Below are 12,962 nucleotides of genomic sequence, written 5' to 3'. Positions count from 1 at the left end.
TTCTGTCCTTCTCTTTCTTCTGAGCTCCTTCTGACGTAAACTGCTTCTGCTCCTACTTAAATAGGGTCCTAAGCCCTCCTCCTAGCCTAGCCCCCTTTACTCCCAATTGGTTAAGAAATTGATTGGCTACCTTGCCTCAACCAATCATTACTTTTGAAATATCAGTTACATAGGTTCCAGACATCCTAAACTGACCTCTGACCTGGGGCCCCTTAAGCCAGACATTTGGTCTCCAGTCTCTTACATGTTATTATGATTGATTTCTCATATTCCTAGTACTAACTGCTAACTAAACTCTGGCATTCATTAAAGGGGTCAAAAGCCAATCTTACTTAATAGCATACAGATATACTTTCAGGAGGCCAGTCCTACACTTAGCTATAATTAATCAAGGAGAAGAGAGCTGACTAGTTCTGACCTTTTTCACCTATCAGCTTATACATTGAACCAGCCAGAACTATGGCTAAGTCAAACCACATGTTGATCTCCTCAATGCAGTCCTTGCTTGACCTCTTAAACAGCAGACAAAGAGTAATACAGAATTTAACAGATATTCTACACAGACACAAACCTTATTAATTTACACAGAATCAGTATTTCTTATAAGACATATTCTAAATATCAAAAACTTGTAAATACTAATCTATTGCCTCTCTCTCTCTAAATAGTATTTTCTATCTAAGCATTTTAAACTACAATTAATCATATGTCTGGCTCATTCCTTTATTCATTCATAATAGTTTACAGCTGTGCCAGCTAGCATTGGCAATTCACAAGGGACAGAGTTTCATTTCTCACTGACCTTTCCTAACCTTAGCTCGGCAAACGTAAATAACCTAAACCAGATGACATTCCTTCACTTGCTAGCAGAACTGAGAATTTAAAATAATATCTGAGCACCTTTAAACAAAATTAACCCTTCATATGATTTCTCAGAATTATTCAATTTCTTTTGCCCACTGCCTCAAAATAAATAAATAAATATGTAGCATTGCGGTTGCATATATTTTGGCTCTGGTTTGGCCTGTGATTTGGTGTCTGGTGTTCCATACCTTCTCCCAGAAAGACTATAGTTCGAGGCATTCCCACCAGATATCCTTGAAGGTCCCAGTGGATCTGCAGAGTCGTCACACCTGTTGGGGTTTGTGGTGTGACATATGTTCTCTGTAGTTTGTATTGTGAGTCTTGGTGGCCGACAGCTGTGGCAATTTTCCTGCAGTTTAGCATGATCTGTTCCCATATGGGTGGGGGAATGTCGAGGTCTTTATCTTTCTCCCATTTTTCTTGTACGGATGTTTTTGTATGTGGTTTTGTTTTGTACAGTTTGGTATAGCAGGGAAGTGAGACCTCTGAGGGATTGTGATGTCACCAGTATTGTTTCAAGGGGTTGAGTTTTCCCAGGAAGGTGGATCTGTCTGCATGGAGGAAGTGGTCTACCTGTATCAAGGAGAAGGGTTGAGAGGGGTGGTGCATCTTTTAGGAATGTTTTTACGTTTAGGGAGCGTGCCAGGTGCCCTTGACCTGGATTGGCCACTGTCGGTGACAGGATGCTGGGCTAGATGGACCTTTGGTCTTTCCCAGTATGGCACTACTTATGTACTTAACTTTCCATCATGGATGAAGTCGAGGATGCAGCGCGGGTTATTTTGGAGTAGCCAGTCGAACCGGGTATTTTGTTTGTATCCTGGTAGGAATGGGAGAAAGAGCAGGTGCTAAGGGATGGGTATAGGAAAAGGGGCTGAGAACAGGGTGCTGATACAGACACAAGCTGATTGGGAGGCAGGTGGGAGAAGGGGGTTGGGACTTGAAGATGAGTCTAGTGCTGGGTCTGGGAGGTGGGGTCTAGGGGCTGATGCAGAGACTGGGGATGGGCAATGGGAGAAGGCAGAGGATGGAAAGGAGCTTAGTGAGCAGGTAAGGAGGGAGAAAACAGAGTGGAGTGGAAGGAAGGGGTCATCATGAAAGAAAAAAGAGGGAGGAAACGGGTGAGAAGGGATCAGAATGGAGGAAGAGGGAGTAAGAAGGGCAAAGTGTAGACGGAGAGGGGGTGAGAAGGAGGAAGACTGGATAGATGGAGATGGGAAGAAAGGGGAAGGGGTGAAGGTTCTGGATGGGATAGAAAAAGGTTCAGAGGCACTGGAAAGGGACAGGTCTGAAGGAAATGAGGAAACCGGGTAGCAGGTAAGAGAGAGAGAAGAAGGGGGCTGGATGCCAGGAGGGGTTGAATGACAAGCAAAGAGCTGAGGTTTGTGAGGGAATTGGAGGAAGATAAATGAAGGCTGGGGAGGGATGAGTGGAAGATAGAAAGCTCACAGGTAGGTGAGTTTTGAAAAGAGAAAAACTGAGGACTAAAGAAGGGGATAATGAGGGGTAAGATCTAGCTGCTGGGTGAATACGCACAGAAGAGAGAGAGAGGAAAAAATGTCAGAGACAGATGTAGAGAGGAAAGGAAGACAGGAGAAGAAAGAATGAAAATGAGGCCCTGGGAAAGAGACGAAGACAACAAAAGAAAAGTTGAAAGGAGAGACTGTGATACAAGCGGATTAGGAAAATACAATGTTCAAACAGTAAAGGTAGAATACGGGTTATTTTCAGTTAAGTAACTGAGCACGTCATCTTGAAATGCGCAACCCTGATAACTTTATATTTTACACAGTACAGTATGTAGTGTTGCATTGCAGTCAGACTTCTACCTCGGGGTTGCTTATTCTGTATCTGAGATGCAGAAGTGATAGAAGTGAGATATTCTGCTAGTGTTGAGTTCCTGTGTAGGGACCTGCAGCACTTTGTTCTGTTTTTCTAGCAAAATGTATATTGATATTCTAGGCTGCTGCCTTGTAAAAGTAGGGGTATTACTATTTCAGCCCTGGACGTTAGTTCAGCTTTATTATGACAGGTTTTCTATGTGGGATGTGGTTGCTGGAGCTCTGAAAGGGCTCTTCCCTCCCCCCCCCCCCCCGCCCCACTACCTCGAGAGAGGTGGTGTTTTAGGACTCCATCTTAATTTTTCTGCCCGGGGCCCATTCATTCCTAAGCTATACCACTGAAAGAAGTATTTTGTCTAAGGTGTGAGATGTGTTAATTAGACCTCTTCTGTCACTTTTCTATTTTTATTAATTCATTGGAGGTGATACTGACAAGTTTGCTGTTTCTGTTGTTGGCTTCTTTAGTTGTGCTGAATGGGAGACTGTCTGGTCCTTGGAGATTAGTCAGCCTCATGGAAGAATTTTGAAATGTTTCCTCCATGCAGCATGCCCAACAAGTCAACTTTTACAATCATTCTATATCTCTCTCCTCTTCCATCACGAAGAAATGTTTGAGCAATACAAGTTCTCCTACTCTCACCTACTCGGAACAAGGCCCTGAGGCTTCATCATGCTCATCTCTGCTAGCCTCCAACGCTGCGGTATTACTGTTAAGCTGTTCTCGCGTTCTTATTTTAATCAATTCTCTTCTCCTATGTTCCCATGTTTATTTAAACTATTGGTTTCCCTCACTGATCTCTAGTTATCCTGCCTTACCATGCTCATCTGAACTAGTCTTCCCCATTGAGTACTAGTCCTCCATCCCTCCTATGTTCACCTTAACTAGTCTCCACCATAGAGCTCTAGTGCTCTATCCTTCCTGAGCTCATCTTAACTAGTCTCCATCATAGAGCTCTAGTGCTCCATCCTTCCCGAGCTCATCTTAACTAGTCTCCACCATAGAGCTCTAGTGTTCTATTCTTCCTGAGCTCATCTTAACTAGTCACCATAGAGCTCTAGTGTTCCATCCTTCCCCAGCTCATCTTAACTAGACTCCACCATAGAGCTCTAGTGCTCCATCCTTCCCAAGCTCAACTTAACTAGTCTTCACCATAGAGCTCTAGTACTCCTTCCTTCACATGCTCATCTTAACTAGTCTTCACCATAGAGTTCTAGTGCTCCATCCTTCTGAAGCTCATCTTAACTTGTCTCCATTATAGAGCTCTAGTGATCCATCCTTTTCAAGCTCATCTTAACTAGTCTTCACCATAGAGCTCTAGTGCTCCATCCTTCCCGAGCTCATCTTAACTAGTCTTCACCATAGAGCTCTAGTGTTCCATCCTTCCCAAGCTCATCTTAGCTAGTCTCCACCATAGAGTTCTAGTGCTCTATCCTTCCCGAGCTCATCTTAACTAGTCTCCATCATAGAGCTCTAGTACTCCATCTTTCCCAAGCTCATCTTAACTAGTCTCCACCATAGAGCTCTAGTGCTCCATCCTTCCCAAGCTCATCTTAACTAGTCTTCATCATAGAGCTCTAGTGTTCCATCCTTCCCGAGCTCATCTTAACTAGTCTCCATCATAGAGCTCTAGTACTCCATCTTTCCCAAGCTCATCTTAACTAGTCTCCACCATAGAGCTCTAGTGCTCCATCCTTCCCAAGCTCATCTTAACTAGTCTCCACCATAGAGATCTAGTGGTCCATCCTTCCCAAGCTCATCGTAACTAGATTCCACCATAGAGCTCTATATGTCAACATTTTTGATTGATGAAATTAAAAGTGAATAAGCAACAGGCTCCACAAATTGCATATTACAAGGCCAAATCGTCCAAACATGAACATAAGAACAATCATATCATCAACAATTTAACTTTTTTCCTCCCCACCTATAACCCTCCCTACCCTCCACTGCTATGTACTGAGTACACGTGCACAAAATATGCAATTTGTCTGGTCACTCCTGTGATCTGCTAGTTACAAGAGCACACTAATGTGCCCTCCTCTAACCGGGAGTTTCCAGAATACTTGTGTCCATATATATGAGGCTCTGCCAGAATCCTTATGTCTCAAAGCCGCTGTGTCTTAGGCAGATCCTTCTTGCTGAAAACCATAGACTTGACAACAACAGTTCCATGTGTCGTATCTAGATTCCATTTGACTTTACTCAAACATACAACTCGACCTCCATGTGCAATTATTTATTAACGTTATCTTTGTTATCTACTTACTGAACCGATTGTCTATACCCGCCCTCCTCCCCGCCCACCCCTCCCTTTTAAATAAAGCAAAAAAAAAAAAAAAAACTTGGCTAACATTACATGCCATTTAAAACTAAACTCCGCGCACTTGAAGAAAGGGATTGTATATAGGGTCTCCATGTCTCCAAAAATCTGGTTCATCTCTTCTGGGAGGGTCCCACCGCCCTACGCTCATGCAAAAGCAGCTCATGAAATCTGTTCCTCCAGTGCCATTAATCCACCATAGAGCTCTAATGTTCCATCCTTCCCAAGCTTATCCTAACTAGTCAGCTTATATGTGTGTCTGTGTGTGTCTGAAGTTTGCACCAGTACTGTCTGTGATGTACCTGTTCTGCTATGGGACAGTTTTAATCCTCGGGAGTTCTGAAATGTATTTTCCCCTCATGTGCTGAATTCTGCACTTGCCAGGAGGCAGGGTGAATCACATTTTTTCCCCTCTTCTGTGGCATACCTTTTCCCCCTTAGCACACACCCTGGCGCAGGGCGCCAAAAGCCTGACTTACCTGTTCCCTGGTAATTTCCATCCCTGGGTCTGGCAACACCCTTCTTTCTCAGGCCATCCTCCCCCCCCCCCCCCCCAGTCTACCTTTAAATACAGTTGTCCCCTCCTGAGCACCTAACGCTACCCATACTAGCCCCGCCCCACTTTGAGGTAACTTCCTGTTTCCGTAGGAGCACAGCAGAGGGAAGACACGGGTGCTTGGAAGGGGATAACTGCATTTAAAGACAGATCTTGGGAGGGGGGGAGAGTGGCCTGAGAGAAAGAGGCACATTGATAGAGGGGGGATGCTGATTCAAAAGTTGGCCCTGCCGCCACAGTCCCTCGAGCCAGCCCTGAATGAGAGAGAACTATTGGAGTGTATGTACAGTTAGGAGGGGGGTTTCAGAAAGAGTGCAATGGGTGTGTGTATGGGGAGAGTTGAGAGAAATCTATTGGGGGGGATGAGGTTTGAGAAAGAGAGAAAACCGGGGTGAGAGGTCTTGCTGGGGAACAAGGAGATAGAGAAAGTTGGGGAAGGGGGTGCCCACCCTGCAGAGGAAAACTGGAGGTTGAATTTGTCCAAGAGTGGAGGGGAGAGATCAAGCCTAGGGAGGGGTTGAAGTAAATGAGACTCCCCCTTTCTGGTGCTTCCCCAGGTCTGGGGTCCGAGCGGGCAGAGAGCCTCCTCAACGGGCAGACTCCTTCGGACCCTTTACCTCACAGTTGACGCGCAGTACCTCCTCCTGGGAAAAAGAAGTGGTTAGTGGGTTCAGAGACCCTCTTCTCCTCCCAGAGGCTCAAGCCCCCTTTGGGATCTAAACTGGCAAAGTTAGGACGAACCCCAGTGAACCATTACCTTCCAAGGTGCTGTTCAGGATTAACTCACTCCACAGTATCTGGTAGTTCATATAAAAATAACTGGAACTTTTATTAACCTCTGCAATCAGCAGTTCAGTCTGTTCAAACCAATGAAATACTGTAGATAACAGTCCAAAACAAAGCTGACTTGCTTTTAGTGTAGTATTTACAGAAGTACCGATCCAAAATATGTACACTTCATATAGCGCCTCTCCTTGTCCATCCCCTCAGTAGTAATCAACTCCCTCTTTCACATGGGCCCTGGGCTCCAGTGTCCTGACCCCAGTTACCATCTCCAGCTCCTAGAAGTGGTCCCCTTGACCCACTTTCCAGAGCTCCTGACTATGACTTCTCTCCCTCCTCGGCCACGGGTTGCCAGTTCTTAATCAGGGACTCAGGAAATCTCAACTACCCCAACTTGACATTTCGTCCTTTAGATTGTAAGCTCTTCTGCGCAGGGACCGTCCTTATTCGTTAATTTTGTACAGCGCTGCGTAACCCTAGTAGCGCTCTAGAAATGTTAAGTAGTAGTAGTAGGACTCACCTTTCTCTCTACACTGATCTAATGGCCGGGGAACCTTGGACCACCAAAGGACCATGTCCAAGCACATGATAACCCTTTTTTCCCCCCTCCCAACTCCTCCCAACATGTCACTCAAAAATCTCCCCTGCATCGTCTGGAGGCATTTTATTTCCTAACCCATCCTCTTGGGCGGGGCTTAATCCCCACCCAGGGATCTCCATGATACTCCCTCTACTGTCCTTGTACCAGGGCTGTGTCCTCTCAGTAACCCCATACAATGGGGGAAGGGAGGTTTACACAAAGTTTGAGAGTGAGACTGCTGGTATGTTTGTGTTTATGGGGGGGGGGGGGTACAGGGCGGAGAAATAAAGCCTGAGCATGGGGATAGATGTGGGAGTGTCAGGCCTGAGGCAGGGAAATGCCAGGCCTTTCAATAATGGGGAAATTGGCCTGTGGTGAGACAGTGTATGTTATATATATGTGTGTGTGTGTGTGTCTGGCTGATACCTGTTCTGTGGTGAGGCAGTGTGTGTTGTGTTTGCGTAGCTTGTACTGCTGCTGTCTGTGCTGTGCTGTTCTTGTTCTGTTTTGTGTGTGTGTGTGTGTGTGATTGTGTAATGGAGAAGGGTGCTACATCTATTTCATTGATAAATTGTGGATACTGATTTGTTCTGTTAGTCTCACAGTTCTCAATGAAAGTACATTTGTATAAAACTTGTTAAACTCAGTGCAGAGGTTAATGGATATTTGTGAGGGATGTATTTGAAGAATGCGTATTATTTTGTTGTTTCAATTAACTCCAGACTGGCAGAAGGAGGGAAGAGTTTGGTACTAAATGTGGTTGGTTAAGAGCATCAGAGGGGGCCACACAAATGTATTTTCAGTTGGACTGGTAGGTTGAGGGCAGAGCGAGGTCTGGCACATCTAGAAGGCTGGGTGGCACAGAATCCCCTCGCACCACACTCGGTCAGTAGAATGAGACCCACAGCTTGCTGCAGGAACAGGTTTACTTCATCTTGGATAGCCAGCAGAAGTCGTTTCCTCATCCCTTATACCAGTGGCGTAGCTACAGGTGGGCCTGAGTGGGCAGAGGCCCACCCATTTTTGGCTCATGCCCACCCGTTCTGGCCTCCAAAACAGTTCAGCAGCAGTAGCTGCCTCACTCTAGGGTTACAATATTTGGTCCCCCAAAAAAGGACATATGCCCCCCCAAACCCACCCCGCCCCCTTTCATACCCCACCCCGCCCCTTTCACACCCTCGCTCTGCCCCCTTTCACACCCTCATACCGCCCCCTGTCACATATTCCTCTCCCCCCTGTCACACACCCCGTCACCCCCCTTCCCTTCCCTTACTCTACTGCCCTGGTGGTCTAGTGACCTCTTCGGGGCAGGAAAGAGCCCCCTCTTTGCTGCCCGGAGCACTGCCCTGCATCCTGTTGCTGATCTTGGCGCCGATTCAAAATGGCCGCTGAGAGTTGAAGTCTCGCGAGGTCACGTCATCTTTCGGTGGCCATTTTGAATCAGCACCAAGATCAGCAACAGGATGTAGGGCAGCGCTCCGGGCAGGAAAGAGGAGGCTCTTTCCTGCCTCGAAGGCAGAAGAGGTCACTAGACCACCAGGGCAGTAGTAAGTAAGGGGAGGGGAGGGCCGGGAGGCTAGCATAGGACGGTCCGCCCACCCGCCAGAAATCCGCCAAATGGGCAGATTGGCAAAACCCGCCCAGTTGCCCAGACATGTCACTCCCCTCTCCTCCACCCTTGGACTTGACATTTTCCCCCTACCCTCAGCTCGGCAACACTCCCCTTTCTAGTTCTAACTCAGCACCTTTCTCAGCAGCAGCGATGCAGTCTGCTGCCTGTGCCAAACTCACAGTCTTCCCTTTTGTCACATCCCGCCCTCAGTGTCACTTCCTGTTTCCTCTCTGACATGATGCAACGGAAGTAAGCCTGCAGAATTGGTGCAGGTAATGGATGTACATCACTGCTATTGCTACTGTCGAAAGTACTAAGGTATGGGGGTCGTTTCAGAGAGGGATGTATTGCTAGGCTTTAGGGGGGCTGGAGACATGCTGGATCTGGGGGCAGAGGAGAGGGAGATAGATGTAGGACAAAAGGGGGGGGGGGATTTTAGAAGGCCCACCCATCCAAACTCTGGGCCCACCCAAAATGACAGGTCTGGCTACGCGCCTGCCTTATACGTCCCAATAAAGAGAAATAAGTTCATGAGATGTATTAACGGCTTTCTTCTCTTTCCTCTCCCTCCGCCCCAGAGGTGGCGATGTGGCCCTTTCCTCCTCCCACCAGAGGCTGACTGTACTTCCCATCTCTGCTGCCTGTTCAGCCCTCTCCCCCTCCTGACCCCCCAAACTGACTTGCAGTCCTCACAAGTGAAATCTCAGGGCATGCACTATTGAAAGGCACGATGTGCTAGCAGGATTGTATCATTCTCAGCTCTCCCCTGGAACTCATCTTCAGCCCCTCCAGGGGACACACAGGTTATTCCACCATCCTTGACTGTAATTGCATTTTAATGTCAAAATAAAGACCTTTTAAACACTGGAGGAGGCCACTGCTAAATTATGCATTCATTTGCTGTTGTCAAATTAATTGACAGTAATACGGATGACCTTTGTCTCTCTTCAGGGGCTGTCATTAAAAGAAAAATTCAGCAATAATTAATTTATAAAACTGATCATGCAGCGTTATTAAAGATTCTAATGAATTCTCTCTCTCTCTCTCTCTCTCTCTCTCTCTCTCTCTCTCTCTGCTTGGTCACCATGGGAACAGCAAAGGCCTGTGACACAGTCGCTCAGCAAATCGCTGTGCAGGGAGTCCCACTGGAAGTGTCTGCTGCTCTCCCTCCTCATGTACTGCTGCATGGGAGCCATCACGTGGTGCCATGTGACCAAAGTCACTAGGCTGACTTTTGACAGTGCCTACAAAGGAAAGTCCATGATGTACCATGACAGCCCATGCTCCAACGGATACATTTACATCCCCCTGGCTTTCCTGGTGATGCTTTACGTGGTTTATCTGGTGGAATGTTGGCACTGCCACACCAGGAACGAGCTGCAGTACAAGGTGGACTTGGAAAGCGTGCATGAACGGGTTCAGAGGATGCAGCAGGCCACGCCATGCATCTGGTGGAAAGCTATCAGCTACCACTATGTGAGGAGAACACGACAAGTCACCCGTTACAGGAACGGGGATGCCTATACCACCACACAAGTGTACCACGAGAGAGTCAACACCCATGTAGCTGAAGCAGAGTTTGACTATGCGAACTGCGGTGTAAAAGATATCTCCAAGGACTTAATGGACATGGAAAACTACCCAGTGACCAGATTACGGGTCACCAAATGCTTCAGCTTTGCCAATGTGGAATCGGAGAACTCTTACCTTACCCAGCGAGCTAGATTCTTCACTGAGAATGAAGGGCTGGATGATTACATGGAAGCCAGGGAAGGGATGCATCTCAAGAACGTGGACTTCAAAGAATACATGGTTGCGTTTTCAGACCCTGACAACCTGCCGTGGTACGTTTCCCATTACGTGTTTTGGATAGCTGCACTCTTGACCCTTTCTTGGCCCCTGAGAGTTCTGAATGAATATCGTACTTCCTTTGTCCATTACCATGTGGAGAAGCTCTTTGGTTTTGACTATGTGCCAGTGACACCGGCAGAAGAACGTTCATTTTGTCGGAGGATGCCACGGGTCAACACAATCGACAGTACTGAGCTAGAATGGCACATCCGGTCTAACCAGCAACTGGTGCCCAGCTATTCAGAAGCTGTACTAATGGATTTGGTGGGCCTTACCTCTTGTACCAGATACTCAGCCTGCCGGTATGCGGGTCGGTTTAGACAGAATTGTGAGCGCTGCCACAGGACTATAAGTAGCTCTTCCATCTTCTCCCGGAGTGCCCTAAGCATCTGCAATGGCAGTCCCAGAATGCCCTTTAGTGGAAGCCGCTTCTCTCTGGGACAGCTCTATGGATCCCGTCGCAGCTGCCTATGGCAGAGTCGGAGTGAGAGCCTTAATGAACAGAGCTGTCCCACTGAGCAAACTCCTCTCTCCAGCCAGGTCACAGTGGAAGAGGAGCCTCCTCCATATCAGGATGCCCTCTGCTTCCCTGTACTCATTGTACATCGCAATGAGGGCTGCATCAATCATGACCTCCATCGTATCCACCGCAATGGATCCTGTGTGGAAACCTCACTGTGACCATGTTTGAAAACACGGGTGTTGAAAAAGCGAACTCGTGCAAAATCCTGTAGGGAAGAACCTTTCATCATTTTGACATGCCAAACGACCTGGTAGGGTAATGTAAGTCAGAAGTTTCTCCTAACGAATCAACTGTTGGGATGATGCAACAAGCTAAGATTGTTTATCCTTCACTGAAAGGTTTGGCCATATTCTAGCAATACAACTCCAGTCTAGAGACCACATCTCTTAGCAGCTAAAGTCTCTAGGGCAGGCGTGCTTCAACAGAGCAGCTACTGAACACAACACAAAGCTATAAACCTTGATCACAACAGAACATATAAAGAAAACAAGTTAAGACGTGTGCTTGTCACATACGGTGGTCGCGGCCCTGTTCAGCCTCCAAAAATATGATTGAAGGTCAAGCAGAAAGTAGCAAAAGCACTGTTTTTCCCTACCTGTGACTTTCAAAGGCCAAAACGGACAACAGGGTTTTAACAAAAGATTTGGATGCGTTCTGCTGTTTACGGAACGCTGAGCACATACGGATAACATTTGTAAAATCTAGCTTTTATTTGGAGGAGGTTTCAGATTGTCCCCTACTGTGTGCCCTCTCAATCAGGTGAGAGGGTGGATAAATGTATTCCTCATCACCAAAAATTAAGGAGAACTATGGAAAATAAGGTAGGAAGGACAGGCTGTAGAAACAATCGAAATAAAATAGATACAAAAAAAAAGTAAAACACGATAAATAATGCTGTTTGACTGTTACAATATTGTTTGATACCATGAGATCTGCCCTCAGGTCTTCCAAAAGACCTAAATGAATAACATGCCAGCAATATCGATAACCATTCAGAGTAAAAACTGCTCTTTCTGGGTGGAAATGATTTCAGGGACTTGAAATGGTGATACCATCTACTGCCAGAGATTTTTGAGAAGCAGGGATAATGAGTGGATGGATACCTTATGAGCTGAGGTGGCGTGGGCATCCTGAAGATGAGTGACTATTGGACATCGGATGACAGGACTGTTCATATTAGCGATTTCTGGGGGAAAGGGCCCGCTGCACAGGGACTGGGCAGTTAGCAGATCAGTTTCATGAAATCGGGAGGCGGGACTGGTGGTTGGGAGGCGGGGATAGTGCTGGGCAGACTTATACGGTCTGTGCCAGAGCCCATGGTGGAACGCAGGGATAGTGCTGGGCAGACTTATACGATCTGTGCCAGAGCCGGTGGTGGGAGGTGGGGCTGGTGGTTGGGAGGCGTGGATAGTGCTGGGCAGACTTATATGGTCTGTGCCCTGAGGAGCACAGGTACAAATCAAAGTAGGGTATACACAAAAAGTAGCAGATATGAGTTATCTTGTTGGGCAGACAGGATGGACCGTGCAGGTCTTTTTCTGCCGTCATCTACTATGTTACTATCCTGCTTATAATCGAACGAGAAAAACGCCCAAGTTCCGACCTAAATCGGGAGATGGACGTTTATCTCACAAAAACGAATAACGCGGTATAATCAAAAGCCGAATTTGGACGTTTTCAACTGCACTCCGTCGCGGATGCGGACAACGTTGATGGGGGCGTGTCGAAGGCATGGTGAAGGCGGAACTGGGGCGTGGTTATCTGCCGATCAGAGATGGGCGCCTTTCGCCGATAATGGAAAAAAAATATGCGTTTTTAGCGAGAATTTAGGGCACTTTTCCTGGACCCTGTTTTTCCACGAATAAGGCCCCAAAAAGTGCCCTAAATGACCAGATGACCACTGGAGGGAATCGGGGATGACCTCCCCTGACTCCCCCAGTGGTCACGAACCCCCTCCCACCACAAAATATGCCGTTTCACAACTTTTTATTTTCACCCTCAAATGTCATACCCACCTCCCTGGCAGCAGTA

At 47.0% G+C, this 12,962-nt stretch overlaps 1 protein-coding gene across 1 annotated transcript in view; it reads left to right on the top strand.

Annotated features, from left to right (window-relative positions):
• The window catches only part of TMEM151B (transmembrane protein 151B), a 29,176-nt gene extending 18,087 nt beyond the window's left edge, over nucleotides 1–11,089 (top strand). Inside the window, exons 2-3 of the mRNA XM_030199248.1 lie at nucleotides 6,140–6,242; nucleotides 9,653–11,089. Coding sequence (XP_030055108.1) covers nucleotides 6,140–6,242; nucleotides 9,653–11,089 — 1,540 coding nt within the window. The remainder of the gene's footprint in view (nucleotides 1–6,139; nucleotides 6,243–9,652) is intronic.
• The last annotated feature ends 1,873 nt before the right edge of the window (nucleotides 11,090–12,962 follow it).

Source organism: Microcaecilia unicolor, chromosome 3, assembly GCF_901765095.1.
Source record: "Microcaecilia unicolor chromosome 3, aMicUni1.1, whole genome shotgun sequence".
NCBI lineage: Eukaryota > Metazoa > Chordata > Amphibia > Gymnophiona > Siphonopidae > Microcaecilia > Microcaecilia unicolor.
Note: the sequence above shows the minus strand (reverse complement) of the source record. Positions and strands in the feature narration are given on the sequence as shown.